Raw genomic sequence first — 21826 nt, forward strand, 5'->3', positions numbered from 1 at the left:
GTGGTGCATGCCAACCCTGGGGAGGCTGAGACACAAATTTCATGCTGGCCTGGGTTATACAGTGAGTTCTAGGTTAGTCTGAGTTAGAGCTAGAACCTATACAAAATTAAAACAAACAAACAAAAATCAGGCTGGGCAGTGAGTGGTGCATTCCTTTAGTCCCAGCACTCAGGAGGCAGAGGTGGCGGATCTCTTGAGTTCAAGGCCAGCCTGGACTACCGAGTGAGTTCCAGCATGGCCAGGGAGATACAGAGAAACATTTCTTTAAAAAACAGTGTGTGTGTGTATGTGTGTGTCTGTGTGTGTGTGTGTGTGTGTGTGTGTGTGTAAATTGCTTCAGGCAGCTGGAGAGATGGCTTAGCAAAATGAGCTTATCCAAGTTCTATGCAAATGCCTGCAAATTGAGCGCCAGGAAAGCTGGTGCCATCTTCTGGCTTCTGAGGGCACTGCACCCACCTCCCCCACTATATAAAACCCAAACAAATCATTTAAAAGCCTCAGGAAAGAAAGCCATTATGACTGTAAGTACCAAAGTGACAGACTGGATTACCACAGTCCTGACAAGCACAGTGTAAGTAGAAAGTCTCTTAATGATTCAGAAAAGCTTTCCAGTGGCAGAGGAGTTGGAAACTATAGGCAAAAAATAAACAATACTGAAGTCTCACAGACCTTCTTGTTTCAACAAAGCCTGTGTAATTAAATGTAGAGCATGCTATTATCATTTGTATGCCTTCATTTCTCTCTCATCGTGTCTGTGAAGATCGTGAGAACCAGTTCAGATACAGTAATGAGCACTGGGACCCTGGACACAAAGATGAAGCAATTAATCTAATCATCGAGCCATTAAATCAATGAATGTGGAGGTGACTGCAGAAGCCAGGGCCTTCAAAGTAACAACCCACAGGAGGCAAGAAGAAAATCTGTCTCAACCTCACTTAGTCAGCCAATGTTGGCTCAAACTTCTAGAGTCTGACCCAGGGGGTTTATAGCAAGCACACAGTACAATTTAGAAAAAATCTCTATGAAGATGGGTTCTAGAGAGAGGCCACGTGTGTTATCTTACGGGACTAGGGGAGGACCCCACCTCTGGGCCTGGTTGTGGGGATCTGGCTATGCAGATAACACAAAGGTCACCTGGACACAAAGGTCACCTGGACACAAAGGTCACCTGGAATACTAAGTATCTCAGGTCCTGGCTGTGGTAGTTTGGTGTGGCCTGGCTCTTCAGAACACACAAATCACCAGGTTGTTGACCACCGCCACTCCAGCCTTCTGGGTAGAAAGACAGGTTATACACGTCTCCTGTTGGAGAGACAAACCTGCGTGCTTAACATTCCTGGTTTCCCCAGGGCTTATCTGTGAGCACAAGGTCCTTTGTGCTCCCACCACAGCAAGAGGGGAAAGTGTGTGTATAGGGAGGGTGGGAGTAGGTGACTGTTAAAGAACAGAGCAGACCCTTCAGAAATTACATTTGTTCATTGAGTGTATGTGTAAAGGTGTGCACATACCACTGTGCACATTGTGTGTGTGTGGAGGTCAGAGGGCAACTTGGAGGGATGGCTGCATTACTTCTCCCATGTAGGTCCTGGGACGGCTTGACAGCAAGTGCATTCATTGCTGAGCCATCTTGCCAACCCTACAGTCAACTTAATATTTAAAGTTGAGAAGCAGCTTGGATACTGACTTGAAGTAAACAACAGTGAAAAGGTGCTTTAAGCAACTGGAGAAAAATTCAGAAAGGGACTAAATGAGATCAATAAGCAGTAATAAATGAGATCAACAAGCAGTTGGAGGGCCTAGAGAGACAGCTCAGTGATTGAGACACTTGCTGTTTGCAGGGGACCCTAAGTTTAGTCCCCAGCCCCCATATCAGGAAGCTCCCAGCTGCCTGCAGCCCAAGCTCTGGGAATCCAGCATCTTCTGAACCCTGCAAACGTGCACTCACACAAATACACATAATCACAAAAACACAAAACTTTTAAGCCAGGAGCAGGGCTGGAGAGATGGCTCAGTGGCTGCTCTTGCAAAGAACATGGGTTCAGGTCCCAGCACCCATGTGACAGTGCACAACTGTCTGTAACTCCAGTTCCAGAGAAGCCAATGTCTTCTTCTCACCTCCCTGTGTACCATGCATGCAAGTAGAGCACACATATACATGCATAAAAAAACTTAACAGGTTGTTTGTTTGTTTATTTGTTTTATAAAGATTTATTTATTTATTATATATAAGTACATTGTAGTTGTCTTCAGACACACCAGAAGAGGGCATCAGATCCCATTACAGATGGCTGTGAGCCACCATGTGGTTGCTGGGATTCAAACTCAGGACCTTTGGAAGAGCAGTCAGTGTTCTTAACCACTGAGCCTCTTTCCACTCCTTGATTGTTTTTGAAAGGTAGGGCCTTGGATGGTGACTGCTATCCCAGTGCTAAGGAAGCAGAATAGGAAATTCCCTAGTGCCCTCTGGCCAGCCAGCCTAGCCTACATGGAGAGTCCCTGGCCAGTGAGTGACCTTGTGAAAGGATGGGCAGCATCTGAAGAACAAGGCCCAAGGTTGACCTTTGACCTCCACATACACAATGAATGGACATCCCAACGTGTGCAGTCCCAACCCCACAAACCACTGAAAAGACTGACAAACTATTTTAAACTTTGTGTCAGAATATCAACTGGGAAATGGAACATTATTTATAACCTAGAATATGGAAAGTAAACATTTGTTTAATGGGAGTTAAATAAATATGTACTTCTTCCATTTTTTTTTTTTTACAGTTACTTATTCATCGTGTCTGTTTGTGAATCAGACACCTTGCAGGAATCAGTTCTCCTATCTGTCACGAGGGTCTGGAGGACGGAGTTGGAGTCATCCCGCACGGTGGCAACAGTGTTTACCCCAAGCCACCTCACCAGCTCCTGAGCAGCTTCTCAGTACAACTCATTGCTCCTACAAATATAGTTGTTTCTGGGTCAAAATTTATTATCCCTGTTACCATCATTTTGGAGGAATGCAAAAGCACAAGAGAGAAACTAAAGGCAAATTAGAAAAATAAGAAAGATGAGATTTACCTCTGGGTAAATACATTTACATACTAAAAAAATTAAAGAGAATCTGTAAAAGTGTCTTTTCTTTGCTAGATATTAATTGTGGTCTCAGGCTTACTGCCTCTGTCGGCTAACCTAGGCCTAGTCCCAGAAGTGTTTAGCCTCCGTACACTCTAAGCTAGGCCCAGAATGTTTTCAGCCTTTGCGACTTACTGCTGAGCCAGCTCACCCCTTCCTAGTTCTTTCTGAGCTCTGGCTGGCTGTTTCAACTCTGCTGTTCTGGATCAAACTCCTTTTCAAGCTGACTTGATTCAAGTCGGATTTTCTTTTGGCCTCTGAATTGCTCCGCTAGGCTTCTAACTAACTCCAGCAATCTTTTCTAATCTTCTGGCTCCTTCTCATTCTCTTGCTCGTTCTGTCTTTACCTGTGTCCAGCTTGTTCTCTCTTCAATCTGTCTCTGTAAAACTGTCCTGGTTCCTCCTCCTCCCTCTCTGCTGCTCCACTCTCCCTCTCAACTCTACTACTGCACTGCTCTCCCCGGACTCTGCTGTATTCCTGCGCTGCATGCTCTTCTGTGCTGCACGCTCTTCTGCGCTGCACGCTCTCCCTCCTGTGCTGTCCCTTTCCTCTCTCTTCTCCTGAGAGTTGGGCATATCCTATTCTGTCACGTTTTCCGCCACTCAGTTAGACATCACTTTCAAAGATGGGTGTTTCCTTTTACAAACTAACTTGACTTGTTTGGGATTAAAGGTGAGTACTAACAGCGTGCCTGTATTCTAGCCAGAGGGATTAAAGGTATGTGCTAAGTACTGGGCCACACGCTAACTAGGAACAGGTTCCAATATCCTGTAACAAGAATCAATTGAAAAATTCATAAAGAAATCAAAACAAGGTAGCTGACTATGAGACAGAAATCAGTATTTTTCAAATATGTAAATACACCCATTTCAAATATACATATATGAGAAAATTACAAGACATGTTAGAAATAACCACATTTTAATATGCCAAAATGTAATAAAAGGCAAACTTCCCATAAAAACACTTATCAAGAAACTAGCAAAAAGCCTGCAAGACACCTTAGCATAACCTGCTACCAAGACAAAAGACCTGAGTTTGATTTCCGAGACATTCACACACAATTTTAAATTTAAAATTTAAAAACAGAAAATCTGAAGGATATTCTTTAGGCAGAAGTAGATTCTAGAACAAGGTAAAATAATTCTGTAATTTTGTCCAATAGGGAATCAGGTATTCTATTAGCTTGTCTTTAACAGTCAATAAGCACATTCAGGTTTAAAAAAAAAGTCTCTTGAGGATACAACTCAGCAGCAGAACACACTCCGGGGACACTAATTGCTTCAACTGGGATGCAATTTTGTATCTTCTCTGTCTGCCAAACCTAAACCTAGGGAAGGTTTGGAGCTGTCCTTCTATGAAGGACCCTCCCCCTCTTTAAGGAACAGCAGAGCAATTGTAGAGACCAATGAAATCTTGGCTTATGTAGCAGTTTTCTCTGAGATTAAAACCTTCCACTTTTGGAGGGAAGCTCATTTAAAAGACTCAGGATGTTCTTAGGGAAATAAAAAATTCCATCCTGCTGGATCAGAAAGTGAACAAGTTAACAGTTTCAGGAAGTTCCTGAAGCTGACCAGATTTACTAGGTCTTGAAAGAGGAAAATTACTGACCACCAGAACTTCTCACCCCAGAGTACATTCTGAACTCTCACACCAGAGTCAGACCCCCTCTCAAATGAAAACTGTTCCGGGGACATTTCTGAGATAAGGGTCTCCTGGAACGAACCCAGTCCAACCCCTCCCAACTAAGGACTGTGCCAGGGACATTTTTAAGATAAGGGTGTGAGTAAAAACCTCAGTTCCAATGAATCAAGTACATGGCCAAAGTGTGGGACGCGGTTGCAAAAGCACTTTGAAAAAAACCCTTGGCTGAATCTCTTAGTGACGTAAAACCTGTATTTTCCCTGCCCTGCTCCCCCCTTGCCTCCTTCCTATAAAAGCTTGTGAAAAGTTTGGGCTAATTGCCGAATCTCCTCTGCACCTGCTGCATGAGTTTCGACCCCAGATATCTGGTATATGTGCTTTTATGTGCTTTCTTGTCGTTGCTGTATTAAATCTTACTCTCTATACATCTTAAGTACCGGTCTCAGTGTCTTCTTGGGTGCGCGGCTGACCCGAGGCTTGAGTAAGTGCCTCCCTTTGGGAGTTTTGGAGTCTTTCAGTCTCTTACTCTTTTTTTTTTTTTTTAATTAGATATCTTCTTTACATTTCAAATGCTATCCCCTTTCCTACTTTCCTCTCTGAAAATCCCCTATCCCCTTTGCCCCTCCCCCTGCTCCCCAACCTACCCACTCCCAATCCTGGCCCTGGCATTCCCTTATACTGGGGCACAGAATCTTCATGAGACCAAGAGCCTTTCCTCCCATTGATAGCCGACTAGTCCATACTCTGCTAAATATGCAGCTAGAGACATGAGTCCCACCATGTATTTTCTTTGATTGGTGGTTTAGTCCCAGGGAGCTCTGGGGTACTGGTTAGTTCATATTGATGTTCCTCCTGTGGGGCTGCAAACCCCTTCAGCTACTTGAGTACTTTCTCTAGGTCCTTCATTGGGGACCCTATGCTCAGCCCAATGGATGGCTGTGAGCATCCACTTTTGTATTTGCCAGGTACTGGCAGAGCCTCAAAGGGGACAGCTATATTAGGGTCCTGCCAGCAAAATCTTGTTGGCATCTGCAATAGTGTCTGGGTTTGGTGCTTGTTTATGGGATGGATCCCCAGGTTAGGCAGTCTCTGAATGGTCATTCCTTCAGTTTCTGCTCTGAACTTTGTCTCTGTAACTCCTTCCATGGGTATTTTGTTCCCCCTTCTAAAAAGGATTGAAGTATCCACACTTTGGTCTTCCTTCTTCTTGAGTTTCATGTGTTTTGCAAATTATATCTTGGGTGCTCTGAGTTTCTAGGCTAATATCCAATTATCAGTGAGTGCATATTATGTGTGTTCTTTTGTGATCAGATTACCTCACTCAAGATGATATCCTCCAGATCCATCCATTTGTCTAAGACTTTCATAAATTCATTGTTTTTAATAGTTATATAGTACTCCATTGTGTAAATGTACCACATTTTCTGTATCCCTTACTCTTTAAGCACATGAATGCAGTAAGGACCAATGCTAGACACTCAGACAAACTGAGCTACCTGGAAAGCACTCTGTAACCTGCTGTGTGGTGAGCTCCAGTTTTACAACTTTTATGAGCTGTCATCTATGCTGGGGTGGATCTGGTGGTACAGCTGTCTCTGATCATTTCTGCTCCTATAAGTAACCCATTACCCACATTCCTTCAAGTAACCCCAATAAAACTCATTGGCTCACCAAGTTGGACTTTGGCATCAGTACCTGTGTCTGTTATTGGTTCTCATCCTGGGCTGAGAGGGTGTTTGTATGTCCCCAGGAATAGTGTCCCACACTAAGACCCTCCCCCAGTCTCTTGCTTTGTCTCTTTGTTTATCTCTTGTTTACACAACTGCTAGAGAGATATTACTAAAATACAGATCTGATCATGACTTTTTCCTCAAAAATGTTAGATGCACACCAACTGCCAGCGAGCCTGTGGTACACACTGAACATGCAAGGCTGCAGGAGTCACCTCTACTTCCTGTTTTTAGCTCCACTATGCACTTTGCATTGTTTGTGAGTCATGCCAGCCCTAATAGTGCCCCCTGAGCTTTCAGCTTCATGTGACCTTTCGCCCCCTCCACCCACTCTTTGTGCAGTCATTGTCTCCATTTAAAATGCAGCACTTCCGTGGCTTACTCTGTTGGTGTGAGCAGTTTGCTGTCCTTGCTGTCAGCGGTTGTTCCCATCTGTATTTATTACGGTTCTACTTACTCCTGTTTTCAAACTTTTTTTTTTTTTTTTTTTTTTTTTAGAGCATCTTTCTTCACATAGGCCTGGCTTTTCTAGAACTTCTTACATAAACCAGGCTGGCTTTGAAGTCACAGAGATCCACCTGCCTCTGTCTCCTGCAAGCTGAAATTACAGATGTGTGAACCACAAACTACTTTAGCACTGAAGTATTATCTATGCTCTCAAAGTTTTTGGTTTTTGCACAGAGTCTTACTATGGTGTCTAGTGTTGCTCTGTACTCCTGCTTTAGCCTTTCAAGCAGTTAAACCTGCAGGCACGCGGCATGACCACACCTAGCAGCCACGACATTCTTGAAGTTAGAACTAACTTTTTTCATCCTTTTAGGCCTAAACATAACTTACTATCTGTTCACATATTTTGGGGTGGGTAGGCTTAAACCATCATCACATTATGTAGCCCAGCTGTCTTGGAACTCACTATAGATACCAGGCTGGCTTCCAACTCATAGAGGTCATAGATTAAGGGTGTGTGCCACCACCTTTGTACCTGGCATGTCCATTTACAGGACAAAAAAGTGGGGTTGGCATATACAGACACCAAACCCAGACACTATTGCAGATGCTAAGAAGTGCTTGCTGACAGGAGCCTGATCTCCTGAGAGGCTCTGCCAGAACCTGACAAATACAGATGTGGATGCTTGCAGCCAACCATCGGACTGAGCCTGGTGACCCCAATGTCAAAGTTAGGGAAAAGACTGAAGGAGATAAAGTGGTTTGCAACCCCATAGGAAAAACAACAACATCAACCAACTAGACACCCCAGAGCTCCCAGGAACTAAACCACCAACCAAAGAGTATACAGAGGGTACTCATGGCTCCAGCTGGATATGTAGCAGAAGATGGCCTTATCTGGCATCAATGGTAGGAAAGACCCTTGGTTCTGGGAAGGCTCGATGCCCCAGTGTGGGGGAATGCCAGGGCAGTGAGGTGGGAGTGGATGGGTGGGTGTAGGAGCACCCTCATAGAAGCAGGGGTAAAGGGGATAAGGTAGGGGGTTTGCAGAGGGGAAACTGGGGAAGGGGATAACATTTGAAATGTAAATAACATTTGAAATATAAATAAATAAAATATCCAAAAAAAGGGTGGGGTTGGGCTTCACAAAGAATGAAATAAGAGTGTATGGCAGGGGCCACTGGAGAGGGGGACCCAGAGGTTGAGAGCACTGGCTGCTCTTCCAAAGGTCTCACGTTTGACTCCTAGGATCCACAGTCCAGTCCCAGGGGATCTGACCCTCTCTCTTCTAGCAAGTGTGGGCACCAGGTAGGTAGACATACATTCAGGTAAAATACCCATATAAATATAAAATAGATAAAAATTCAAAATTTATATTAAAATTAAAATGTCTTAAACAAGAGTATATGACAGTAAATATTCAGTAACTGTTAACTCTTCCCCATGGGATAACAGTAGACATGGAAAAACAGGTAGTGCTAATTTATCCTCTAGCACAATGGCTCTCAACCTGTGGGTCACAACCTTTGAGGGTCAAAGAACCCGTTCTCAGGGCTCACCTAAGAGCATTGTAAAACACAGATATTTACATTATGATTCATACAAGTAGCAAAATTAAAGTTATGAAGAAGCAATAAAAGTAACTTTGTGGTTGGGGTCACCACAAAATAGGAACTTGTATTAAAGGGTCGCAGCCTCAGAAAGGCTGAGGATCGCTGCCAGAGCAGCAATAGAGTCTAAAAACTGTGACCAGTGCATCTTTAGCCTGGCACAGTGACGCACAAAAGACCACAGTCCTAGTCTGTGGATCTCGAATCCAGCAAATGCTATACAGGAGACTGCTTTGTTTTTCTTGGAAGAAAAAAAAAATGCTTTGACCAGGAGCTCAGTTTGTTGTTAAGCTTAGGTACATAGTTAAGTTTGAGAAAACAGCCTTATCCATTTGAGACTTTATCTCAAAATTAAAACAAAACAAAACACGCTCAGGAAACCTGGTTTCAGAAGTTCCCTTACTGCTGTGATCCTTCTGCCTCTGCCTCTGCCTCTGCCTCTGCCTCTCACGTGCAGGGACCACAGGCACAGATCCGTAGTGGCCAGCTTCACGGGACCACAGGCACAGATCGCAGTGGCCAGCTTCACGGGACCACAGGCACAGATCGCAGTGGCCAGCTTCACGGGCAGTTTTAAACCCTGAGAGAAGCTGCTGAGGTCCAGTTTATCCCAGAAATTTACGGTTCTCACAACACAATAAGTACCTAATAAACGCTGGCTAGCACCATAAGCAACATAGTATGAACGCAGTGTTCTATTAAATTGTAAGTGAGATACTTTATTTCAAATACAAAGAAGGAAAAACACTTCTTTTAATATCATGTAAATTGTCAAAGAATCATGAATAGATTTGTGCATCTCAGCGGAAGACTGAAATGTTCACTGGTGTATATAGAAGACAGGGGCTCAGGAAGGTCACCTTAGTCCTCCAGCCTGCTGGAGGACTCCAATGTCTACCAGCACAGAGTCCACAACTCTCAGAAAAATGCCCTGTTGTGTCCACAAAGAAAAGGGCCCTGGGCAGAGAGAAGGGAAGTAGAGTTGTCACTGGAAGCACCAACGAGAGGAGAAACGAAACAATCTTAGTTAGCATCGATGCGTCCCTTTCAGGAGTGCCATGCCCATTCCCTTCCAAAGCCACCATTATCTTGCACCATGAAGGAAGGAATCTGAGAAGAGATGGGCTGGCTGGCTGGAATCACATCTTGGGGAAGCTGGCCAGGTTGGTAATGCCGCAGGCGTTGTTCTTATTCCGAGCCAAGAGAACATATCCTTTGTTTCCCCAGCTCTCTCCCCAGCTGTAGGACCAATCAAGAAAAATACATAGGAGCATAATGTATGTAGTCCTTAAAACACGTACTGTATTTTGTCAAGTACTGATGTGTGTGTGTGTGTGTGTGTGTGCGTGCATGTGTGCACGCGTGCAGTGGCAGCACATGTCTTCTTTAATGGCAGCACTTAGAAGGTAGAGGCAGAGGCAGGTGGACCTCTGTGAGTTTGAGGCCAACCTGGCCTCCACATTGAGTTCCAGGACAGTCAGAACTACACAGAGAAACCCTGTCTGAAAAAAACAGCAAAAACAAAAATAAAGTCAGGATGTGGAAAGAAGGCATGCTATCCAGGTTGGTTTTGTAACAGTTAGTGTTAATTGCCAACTTAACAGAATTTAGAATCGGTTAGAGATGGGCCTCTGGGAAATATCTCAATTGTTAATTGATGTGGGAGAATTATTCCCTGGACAGATCCGGCACTATGTACATGGAGAGAAGCCGAGCAGAACACTAGCCTGCATTCATTGAGTTCACTACTCTGCTGCTGATCACAGACAGGATGTGACAGTGGCTACAAGCTCTGGCTGCCCGCTCTCCCTGCCATGGTACCGTCCCCTGGAACTGGAGAATAAGCCCCCTCTTCCTCAGTTGTTTTGTCAGAATATTGTGTCACAGCAACAGAAGAAACTGAGACAGGTCTTAAAGATGCTAGAGACCGCTTCTGACAAAGATGACAAGGCAGAGGCAGGCGATCTCTCTGGGTTTAAGGCCAGCTTGGCCTACATAGAGAGTTCCAGGAAAGCCACAGCTACACAGGGAGACCCTGTGTTGGGGGAGGGAGAGAGGCCAGGGTTGGTAGCACATGCTTGTAACCCCAGCACTACTCAGGAGGCAGAAGCAGGCAGATCTCTGTGAGTTCCATCCTAGCTTGGCCAGCAGGGGTTATGGAATGAGGCCCTGTCTCAAAAAGCAGAGGGAGAAGAAGGATAGAGGAGGCAGGAGAGGTGAAAGAAAAGGAAAGCATGATGTAAGAGCTGTGTGAGGCTGGGCAGTGGTGGTGCATGCCTTTAATCCTGGCACTTGGGAGGCAGAGGCAGAGGCAGAGGCAGAGGCAGAGGCAGAGGCAGAGGCAGAGGCAGAGGCAGAGGCAGAGGCAGAGGCAGAGGCAGAGGCAGAGGCAGAGGCAGAGGCAGAGGCAGAGGCAGAGGCAGAGGCAGAGGCAGAGGCAGAGGCAGAGGCAGAGGCAGAGGCAGAGGCAGAGGCAGAGGCAGAGGCAGAGGCAGAGGCAGAGGCAGAGGCAGAGGCAGAGGCAGAGGCAGAGGCAGAGGCAGAGGCAGAGGCAGAGGCAGAGGCAGAGGCAGAGGCAGAGGCAGAGGCAGAGGCAGAGGCAGAGGCAGAGGCAGAGGCAGAGGCAGAGGCAGAGGCAGAGGCAGAGGCAGAGGCAGAGGCAGAGGCAGAGGCAGAGGCAGAGGCAGAGGCAGAGGCAGAGGCAGAGGCAGAGGCAGAGGCAGAGGCAGAGGCAGAGGCAGAGGCAGAGGCAGAGGCAGAGGCAGAGGCAGAGGCAGAGGCAGAGGCAGAGGCAGAGGCAGAGGCAGAGGCAGAGGCAGGCAGATCTCTGAGTTTGAGGCCAGCCTAGTCTACAGAGTGAGTTCCAGGACAGCCAGGGCTACACAGAGAGACCCTGTCTTAGGGGGTGGGGAGAAAGGAGGTGTATGAGGCTGAACCTGAAGGATGAATCGACTATGGGTCCATGGGAGTGGTGGGATGGTGGAAGGGTGTGACAGGTAAGATAGATGGGAAAGTTCCATATGATATGACAATGTGACTCAAATCCAGCGTATGGACAGACTGAAGCAGGAGACAGATCTGGAGAGGTGGAATAAGACAAAGGAAGAGTTATGGGCCATACTGAACTCAAGGCTAGCCTGAGCTACAGGAGAGCCTGTCTCAAAAATTCAAAACCAATCAAACAAACAAAAACATCGGGTCAAATGAGACGGCTGGGAATGAACTGGTCCGTTAAGTCTGATTGGGCTTCGAGAGACCAACACAAACATCTGCCCATCTGCTTGTGTGCTACCAAGCATCTTGCCCAACGGGCGGCTGTACAGCATACACTTTGAACACTATTGTCTACCCATTACATGTTAGTTTCATAATTGACAAGGTCAGTGTTACCTGTTTTTAATTATCCAGTGCTTGCTTCCCTTCTGGGTGCCATAGCCCACCACCAACACTGCATGGTTCACATTATCACGGTCACAATTTTCATCATAGTACACACCTACAACACAAACTGTGGATGAGGTTCTCTGAACATAGGCAGCCCATGTGATCCCTTGCCTCAGAATTTACAGCTGAGACACCAAGCACTGCAGCAGCTGCCAGACTGTGAAAACTAAGCACTCAATCATCTTGGGGCCACACCCACACCCTAGAAGAGGGGGCTCTACAGGAAGAGGAACTCACCTCTGCTGTAAAACTGGAAAGATGCCAAGCTTGCATCGATGGACACAGAGATGGGTCCTACCCGCGCCACTGCTCTCTTCAGGGCTTTCTCACTCCCCACAGGAATCTCTCTGTACCCTCTGCATTTAGCTGCCTTTGCCGTGGCGTTATACATACAACTTTCATCCTGGGAAATAATAATCAAAGGTGGATCAGAGCAGAGTCAATCAAATGGCAATGAATTGGTGAGAAATCCAACCATGTTAGAGGCAACCAACTAGTCTTTAGGTCTTACCGTTTTAGAACACTATGAAAAGAAGCCAGGTATGGGAATGTATACTTGTAATCCCAGCAATCAAGAGGCTGAGGCAGGAGGATTGCCATGAGGTCAAGACCAGCCTGAGTTACACAGTACAATCCTGTCTTAAAAACAAGAAGACCAAAAACATGTGTAAAATAAAAATAAAAATAAAAATAAAAATAAAAACCTCAAGTCATTTTCTGCTTTCTAGAATTTACAAAAACCAACTCCAGAAGGAAAAGGTTCTTTCTTTCCTTTACATGCATGTATTTATTGGTGTATCTTGTCTGTCTGTGTATGGAGGGGTGTGCACCTATGTGTGTATATGCACATAGGTGTGCATACATTTTCTTGAAGGCTAGAAAAAAGCACTGGCTCCTGGGAGCCAGAGTTCCAGGTAGCTGTGAACTGCCTATTGTGGGTACTGGGAATAGATTAAGGTTGTCTGTAAGAGAAAGCAAGGACTCTTAACCAATGAGCCAGCTCTCCAGTTCCTTGTTATTGTCATCATCTTCTTTCCTTTCTTTTTGAGACAGTATATGATGTCGTCTAAGTTGGCTCTGAACTCACACTTTGCAGGCCTCACAGTATGAGATACTGTTATATTCTTGGTGGAAATGCAACCTCCTACATACTATACCTTAAACACCGTAAGGTTGTATCTAAAAGAACACATATCTAAATACCAGCAGTACTGCCAGCAGTGGATGGGACGCTAAGGTTAAAGTGCCTTCATTTCTCAAAATCTGTTCTCTGCCACATGATTCTGGTGTTAAACTGCTCAAATCAACCAGATGTAGTGACACATCTCTGCAATGTCAGCATGATATAAGAGGATTTCAGTCTATAAACCTTGGTGCTGTATGGTTGAAAGAAAGAAAGAAAGAAAGAAAGAAAGGAAAAAAGAAAGAAAGAAAGAAAAGAAGAAAGAAGAGAAGGAAGGAAAGAAGGAAGGAAAAGAAAAGAGAGGCATGAATGAAATATACAATCTACAAATGAAATAAAGTATCTTGTGAATGGACTGAAAAGAAAATCAGGGCCTAGCATGGTGCAGACTTTGACCCCATCACTTAGAAGGGAAAGTACTGACTGCTCTTCCAGAGGTCCTGAGTTCAACTCCCAGCAACCACATGGTGGCTCACAACCATCTGCAATGGGTCCAATGCCCTCTTCTGGTGTGTCTGAAGAAAGAGATAGTGTACTCACATACATAAAATAAACTTTACAAAAAGATTCTAGTTGTTTAAATGGAGGATAAAAGTAATTTACAAAAAGCTAACAGAGGATTGAGGAGCATGACTCAGTGGTGGTGGGCTTTCCTGACATTATGAGGCCCAAGGATCAACACCCAACGTAACTGTAAGGAAAGAAAGACAACTGACCCAATGGAGCACCTAATTATTTACAACCCTTGAATCTACATTAGTGGATACACATGGGACTCTACTGCTAGACTCTTGGGGGGGGGGTAGAATGTCTGATGAGTACTGCATCTCAATCATTAAAATCCCAAACTAGGTCCAGTCACAAGAGTCTCCGAGTGCTTCCCAAAAATCCAGGCATGTGACAGGTCATAAGAGTCTGACTTGACCAACCACACCCTAAACTCCATTTACTTCCATAAACACATGTGAGGAATTAGGAAATGAGGGACTCTGGAGCACAAAGGATATTACCACAAATATAGACTCAGTTCCTAGCTGGATTCCTGGCACAGACCTCAGGATTTCTAGACCCCAGCATCTCAATGTACCACCTGAGAAGAGAGAGCCCAGATCCACATTTGAACTGTTTTAACTGGGAGAACACACTGGGCAAAGACATCAGGATGCCCCATAGTGGCTTCAAATCCAAGAACACTCCCCAGCAACTTCTGTGAGATGAGACAACCCCCACTCCCAGACAGTGTGAGCAGTAGTCTACTGGATCTCTGTGCGTCCAGGGCAGTCTGGACTATAATATCACCACACACCACACAAACACACACACACACATACACACACCAAGACATAAAACTATTTTTCAATAAACAGGCTGGTGTAATGCTGGATAAATCACAGGAGCTGGATGGAAGGGCCCCTCTGACATCATAAGGATTTGCTCTTGCTGAGGACCTAGGTTTGGTTCCCAGCACCCACATGGTATCTGTAACAACAGTTCCAGGGAATCCAATGTCCTTCTCACCTCTAGGGGCACCAGGAACACACATGATATATGTACATATATAGGCGCAAAAACCTCATATACATAAAAAAAACTTCTAAAAAGATATAAGCTGTCATTTGTTAAGTGACTAATTATTGGTTCTTTGGTATATACTTTTCTCAGATATATCCTTAAATTGCTGAGTAGGAAATATATTTAATAACGTCAGTAAATCAACAGGCAACAGATTAGACTCTATATAAAGGGTCTCTCCTTCTTTACTTTTTATTTTGGATCTTGGTGTTTTGTCCCATCCTCTACTCAGAGAGGGACTCATGTAGGTCAGGCTGGGTCCGTTCAGATTCACCAGGTATTTAGGATGATCTTGAACTCCTAATCCTCCTGCCTCCACCTCCCATGTGCTGGAAATACAGGCATGCGCACTGGGCCACTCATTATCAGTTTAGAAGAAGTACAAATGACCAGGGAAACATCGTGGTGAAGATGTGACCGTGGGTCAGGGGCTTTCTTATATTCTGCAGTAGGAGCATGATTTCTGGCAACGGTTTGGTATTATATAGTAATGTGAAGATAAGCTTCCACACCCAGGTGACTATGTTCCAAAGTAATGTTCCCGAGCTCCCAGGTTACACGGGTGCATGAGTGGAAAGGCTGCAGGAGATAAGCGAGGGACTGGCGAGATGGCTTAGTTGGTAAAACTTCAGCTAAATATGCCTAATAACTAAAATGTGATCCTCAGGACCTACGGAAGGAGAGAATCCACAAAATTTTCTCCGTACTTTGCATGCTATGGCACAAGCCCACCAGGACATGCACACAGATACAACATATACAGATATACACAAGAATACATTTTATAAAATCTTGGTTTTGCTACATACAGCAGTATGAATTTGAGTATGCTGTGACATTTCCATAAATATCAAGGAACAGTTGACCTTTTAAGAAAACAAACTGAGAACATATTTTAACTCATAGTTGTCTATATTTTTATCACTGGAACTTGCAGTTCCTCTTTCAAAGGTCCATATTCCAAGGAATTCTACTACTCGTCAGTCCCAACTGCATTAAAAACGGCATGGGGCTGAAGAGATGGCTCAATGTTTCCCATGATTATGAGAATCTTGGCCTTCTATGGCAAATAATTCTATTAGGAAAACAGGATAGCCATGTCTGGAACCCAGGCCTGTTGGAAGTTTGAGGTAGGAAGAATTCAGGGTTGTCTTCAGCTACATAGTATATTAAAGGACAACATGGGCTATATGAGATCTTGTCTCAAAAAAAAGGGTGGCCAGCCTAGGATACCTAGTTGATCAGTTTGGGGTACAGAGTAAGATATTGTCTCAAAATTAAAAGGAAAAACATGGAAGGGAGCAGGGTATGTTAACAGAAAACAAAACCATGCCCGGGGAAGAAGCAGCCCAGGGCTACATACTATGGTGGTCTCACCTGCCCCACATATGGGTAAGCATCTTCAGAGTCAATGCCTCCATTCTGCTGCACGTATTGGAAGGCAGTGGTCATATAGCCGCCTCCACAGCCGTAATTCTCAGTCACACAGTCCACAAGATTCTGGGGACTCAGAGCTAAGAGTTTACCAGTTTTCTTCTTGAGTTGGCCCTCCAGGGCACCGGCAGAGCTGAAAGCCCAACAGGAACCACACTGGCCCTGAGAAACAGAGAAACTGTCAGCCATCACTCTTCACAGAGGGTGGGTCTTTCTGCCAGCCTGAGAAAACTCCACCCACAAACACTCAACCACAAAGACTGTCTTTGTTGTGAAGCCCTGCTATTGTCCCCATTGATGACAACTGTGACCACTGTCTCCTTTAACTGAAGTCAAGTACAGTGGGGACTTTATAGCTCTGGCGACAGTTCTCCTGAATTCTAACCCTGACTTTGCATACTAGAAACATGAGCTGTGCCTCAGTCTCCTTTAAAGTGAGAATAAGTTGGGCTTGCTGGAACATACATGTAACTCCATCACTTGAGTGGTGGAGGCAACAGGACCAGAGGCCAAAAGGTCAATCTCGGCCATAGACTGAGCTGGACGCCAGCCTGGGCAAGAGACCTTGTCTCAAAAGAACAAGAAAGTGAGTGATCCTAGAGTTGATGAATTCCTGTGAGCACTGAGAGATCTCATTCACACGGAATCATAGACACTACTTATGCACAGCAATCTCTCAGAAAGTGTCAGCTACTACTAGGATTTACTTTCCTGATTGCAGAATTTTCTCTTCCTGAGATTTTCTAATTTTTAAGAATGAGGATTTCTTGAGGATCAAGGCAGCACCTTAGATCTTGAATCTTCAGCCCACAGCTTAGTGTAAAAATTTTAAAGTAGAAAAATTCCTAAATATACAAAATAGGTAATGAATTAAGTAACAATATGCTATATTCTTTTTTCTTTCTTTTTTTTTTTTTTTTTTTTTGGTTTTTTGAGGCAGGGTTTCTCTGTGTAGCCCTGGCTGTCCTGGCACTCACTTTGTAGACCAGGGTGGCCTCGAACTCAGAAATCCGCCTGCCTCTGCCTCCCGAGTGCTGGGATTAAAGGCATGTGCCACCATGCCCGGCTTATGCTATATTCTTGTAGCATGAGATATACCACAGTTCAGGTCAGATTACCACAGATGCGCGTGCACACAAACACACACACACACGCACATGCACATACTACAGAAGGCACCTGGTTCTTCACTGGAGTAACGTATCCTTTCTTTCGATAGTCGATGGAGTCTGGGACCCTGCCTTCCCACTCTGGGGTATAGAGAGTGTCATTATTGTAGGATCGAGAGGGAGGTATTCTGAGTCCAGTCATCTTCTGAACCACTTCTTCACTGGTCTGAGACAAGGAAGGATGCCAAGCATTAGCGGGGACCAGGGTAAAGACAATGGGCGGGCCTGGATCTGAGAGGTAACTCACCATGTCTCCCAAGTGGTTCATGGCCAGTTCATATGTATGGACACCAAGAGAGGCCTCAAGGTTATGGGCGGAGATTTGCTTCAGGTTTTTCTCCCAAATTAAACGCCGAGATATTTCATCCACCTAGACAGGATAGCCAGTAAATTTGTAGACTGAGTGGTTATATAGGTAGTTTTAGAAGAAAACACAACATAAACAGAAAACACAGTCTAACTGGGGAACCATAGACTCTTAAGAGCACACACACAAATCTTATGCAAAGGTCTAGAGAGACCATAGAATAATGGCATTACTATGAGAAGTGTTCCCTAAAAGAGCCTTCCCCACATACACCCCATACAGCCCCATCTATGGTACTGGGTATTGAACTCAGTGCCTTGTACATGCTAGACCAGCCATCCGTTCCTGAGCTACCCCTCCAGCTAATACAGACAGAAGGACTGACGCACAGAGGGGAAAGCTAGCTGCAGAGTTAGAGAATGGGGACTGCTTCCTTGGGGATCTAGATGCCCGCCTGTGTGCTCCCCGTGCAGGCCCCTGGGCACCTTGCTGTTATACTGCTTCTGGTAGGTCTTCTTCCATAGCTCCCACTGGGTGTCCAGCATTTCCTCCGGGTACAGCGCAAAGCTCACCATGGGTAGCAGCAGAAACTTGAACACCCACATCCTGGCGGAAGGAATAATTGGGGGAGATTTCCACTGGCAGAAATTCATAGGTTGGCTTTGGATGCTCAAATGGCAGCAGACAGGTTATCAGGAAAGTGGCTTTTAACCTTTTAAGAGCCTTGAAAATAAATTTTCTACCAGAAAAATAGTACACACACACACACACACACACACACACACACACACACACACACACCAATCCTAAGGGATTCATAAACGCAAAAGAACACCACATACACACACAGATTTTCTGCCATTTTAGAGACATGGTCTTTTTATGTAAGTCTTTGCTGGCCTTGAGCTCACTATGTTGACCAAGAGGGCCTTGAATTTAAAGATCTACCCCCTCTACCCTGTGCCAGGACTAAAGGTGTGAGCCATGCCCAAGAATCCCTTCATTTGACTATGAGACAGGCACACTTGGCTGTATGTGGAAAACAAGGAATTGCAGGTGATTCTCACAGGAGGCGCCGGATCCTCTGACTTCAATCATTGTAACTCCCGTGTGTTCCACCAACACTACACACACTTTAGGCAACCACAGTGGGTAGAAGTAACTGGGAAAGGCAGGGAAGTAACTGGGAAAGGCAGGGCAGCTCTTATGCCACACACACCCCCGCGGCCCCCCCCCCCCTGTATAAGCACAGTGAACGTGGTTACAGAGCCAGAGTTCTAGCTACAGTACGCTTCAGGCTTTGTGCATAGTATTCTTCCTTGCCTACACCAGATCTTGCCAGGAGAGGACAGGACCATTTTGATGGTATTTACGTTCACTGTATCTTCATTTGCCTTATCCACTTTTTTCTTTCCACCTCCTCTCCTTTAGGCAGGAAACAGCTCTAATCATAACCAGATGTCACTGGGTAAGTAGCTGTTCTTTTCTCTTTTCTTTTTTCCAAACAGCGACGTGGCTGCTTTACAGGGTGTAAGCCTCAGACACGTATGGAGGTAGAGGATGGAAGGACAGTATTCCGTAATGACCTAAGTTCACAGCTCACAGCTTTCCAGCATCTGCTCTGGCTCCACTAATTTCTTGTGTTGGCTTAATTGCAAGTTCTTAAGTTTAAAAACCATTTCCCACCAGCAGCACATCATATGACTTGTGCAACACTGACGACATTTCATCTGCTCTTTGCAAAGCAACAGACTACCCAGCAGAGCACCAGTAGCCAGGGTGACAGGCTTGCGGGTGGCTGTGAATTCTTCTTCCCCAGGAGTCGGTTAACTCTTGTTAAACAGAACCCAGAAAGAGCCCACTCTTGACACAGGCTTACAGAATCCTCTTCCTCTGATTATACCAACAGCCACATATTCGTTCACACATAAAATCCTAAAGATTTCCAGACACATTTTATTAGCTAGAAAATAAATTAAGGATTATGTTGTTATTCAGGGAACTTAAAATTATTTGATCCCCAATTCATTATATCCTTTCTCTTCTTAAAATAAGGTTAATTGGTAGGAACAAGACGCTAAAAGATCCAGAAGTTAAAAAATGTTACCTGCTGTTGAGAATCTGTTGTCTAGGCTCCTTTCAGACAGGAAGTGTGGCTACTGTGAACGGAAGACTAAGAGTGCTAGATTTATTCGGTAAGGATTGCGGAAGTCGACTCCAGCAGTGGCTGGAAAATCTGGATAAGGGAGGGAGTCAGGGATAGGATGAAAAGGGGGAGGGGTTAGGGAGGAAGGATACATTTTGCACAATGTGTGCATACAGTATCATATGCCAGTGTGGATAGCTGCTAAGTGTTTAGTTTCATCTGACTGACTTTGGGGGGGGGGGAGCAAAAATAAGATAGCACAATATTCAAATTGAGACTTTGGTGGGAGATTTAAGAACACAGCCCTAGTTGTCTCCATTCTTCCTCAAAATGTCTGACTGGCAATTTCCATCTTTTCAACTCATCTGGTTCCGACCCACCTGCTCACTCTGCACCGTTTCCAACGTTGTGTCAGATCCTCTTCTGAGATGATGGGGGTGGAGTGAGGGAGAGGGGAGGCAAGGCTAGAAATGTAAGGCTCTAATTTAAACATTTAAAACCGTTTTGTGACTGTTTGCTATTAACTGCTTCTGGGCAGGGAGTTTTTCTAACCCATTATGGCTGCACAGCGAGGGAGGAGCTGCCCACAAAGTCCAGGTGAGATGGCTCAAAAGTGGCCAGAAAGTCACATGTGTGAGACAGTGCAGTAATCCCAGCTATTCAGGAGGCTAAAGCAAAGCCATCGCTGGCTATGGGCACACCTCCGTCCCCGCAGGGGTGGATGGTTCTCTGTGAGGACAATGCTACAACAGTCTACAGAGTGAGTCCAAAGTCAGCCAGGGCCATACCGTGAGACATCTCTAAGTAAGAGCGTACTTACAAGGTCAACCTAGTCTAGGCAATTCAGTGAGATGCTGTCTAAAAATGACAACGGCTGGGGCACCATGCACAGTGAGCTGGTCTCTCTCCCATCAACCATTAAGAAATGCCCTACAGGGCCAGAGAGATGGCTCAGCAGTTAAAAGCACTGTTCTTCCAGAGGTCCTGAGTTCAATTCCCAGCAACCACATGGTGGCTCACAACCATCTGCAATGGGTCCAATGCCCTCTTCTGGTGTGTCTGAAGAAAGAGATAGTGTACTCACATACATAAAATAAACTTTACAAAAAGATTCTAGTTGTTTAAATGGAGGATAAAAGTAATTTACAAAAAGCTAACAGAGGACTGAGGAACAGACCCAGTGGTGGTGGGCTTTCCTGACATTATGAGGCCCAAGGATCAACACCCAACATAACCGTAAGGAAAGACAGACAACTGACCCAATGGAGCACCTAATTATTTACAACCCTTGAATCTACATTAATGGATACACATGGGACTCTACTGCTAGACTCTCGGGGGGGTAGAAGGTCTGATGAGTATTGCATCTCAATCATTAAAATCCCGAACTAGGTCACAAAAATTTAAATCCAAAACTAGGTCACAAGAGTCTCCCAGTGCTTCCCAAAACTCTAGGCATGTGACAGGTCATAAGAGTCTGACTTGACCAACCACACCCTAAACTCCATTTACTTCCATAAACACATGTGAGGAATTAGGAAATGAGGGACTCTGGAGCACAAAGGATATTACCACAAATATAGACTCAGTTCCTAGCTGGATTCCTGGCACAGACCTCAGGATCTCAATGTACCACCTGAGAAGAGAGAGCCCAGATCCACATTTGAACTGTATAAAGCTCACAATCCCTTTATCTCCTTTTAACTGGGAGAACACACTGGGGAAAGACATCAGGATGCCCCATAGTGGCTTCAAACCCAAGAACACTCCCCAGCAGCTTCTGTGAGATGAGACAACCCCCACGCCCAGACAGTGTGAGCAGTAGTCTACTGACTACTCCTGATGTGTCAGGATCAGCTGGGTACACGAGAACAGGATGCTAAGTGGCCAGGGCCCTGTGAGCTCTGAGTCCTGAAACGAAGACTCAACTACGCTCTGTGGCTGTGTGTGTTGAGCTCACTTATGAATGCTTAGTTGTGCATGTCTGTAATGGGGTCAGGGAGCCGCAATCAATAATAT

At 45.1% G+C, this 21826-nt stretch overlaps 1 protein-coding gene across 1 annotated transcript; it reads right to left on the bottom strand.

The window, feature by feature from the left end:
* Nucleotides 1–9241: 9241 nt before the first annotated feature.
* Nucleotides 9242–19973, bottom strand: Ctsk (cathepsin K). The gene is made up of 8 exons (XM_021157997.3): nucleotides 19769–19973; nucleotides 18147–18267; nucleotides 17602–17724; nucleotides 17365–17520; nucleotides 16129–16347; nucleotides 12234–12399; nucleotides 11943–12048; nucleotides 9242–9791 (listed from the first exon to the last, which is right to left on the bottom strand). The coding sequence occupies exons 2-8, from the start codon at nucleotides 18264–18266 to the stop codon at nucleotides 9692–9694; spliced, it is 990 nt and encodes a 329-aa protein (XP_021013656.1). The 5' UTR covers nucleotide 18267; nucleotides 19769–19973; the 3' UTR covers nucleotides 9242–9691.
* Nucleotides 19974–21826: the final 1853 nt, after the last annotated feature.

The sequence above is a fragment of the Mus caroli genome, unplaced genomic scaffold (assembly GCF_978045245.1).
Source record: "Mus caroli unplaced genomic scaffold, Mus_caroli_1 scaffold_3, whole genome shotgun sequence".
Lineage (NCBI taxonomy): Eukaryota > Metazoa > Chordata > Mammalia > Rodentia > Muridae > Mus > Mus caroli.

What these genes read in the sequence shown, in the direction of transcription:
- Ctsk (XM_021157997.3), bottom strand. Translation starts at nt 18,266, where the DNA reads ATGTGGGTGTTCAAGTTTCTGCTGCTACCCATGGTGAGCTTTGCGCTG. An exon ending in TGAACCACTTGGGAGACATG is followed by an intron (nt 17,521 to 17,601) that starts GTGAGTTACCTC and finishes TCCTTGTCTCAG; the next exon opens with ACCAGTGAAGAAGTGGTTCA. An exon ending in CTTACCCATATGTGGGGCAG is followed by an intron (nt 12,400 to 16,128) that starts GTGAGACCACCA and finishes ATTATTTCCCAG; the next exon opens with GATGAAAGTTGTATGTATAA.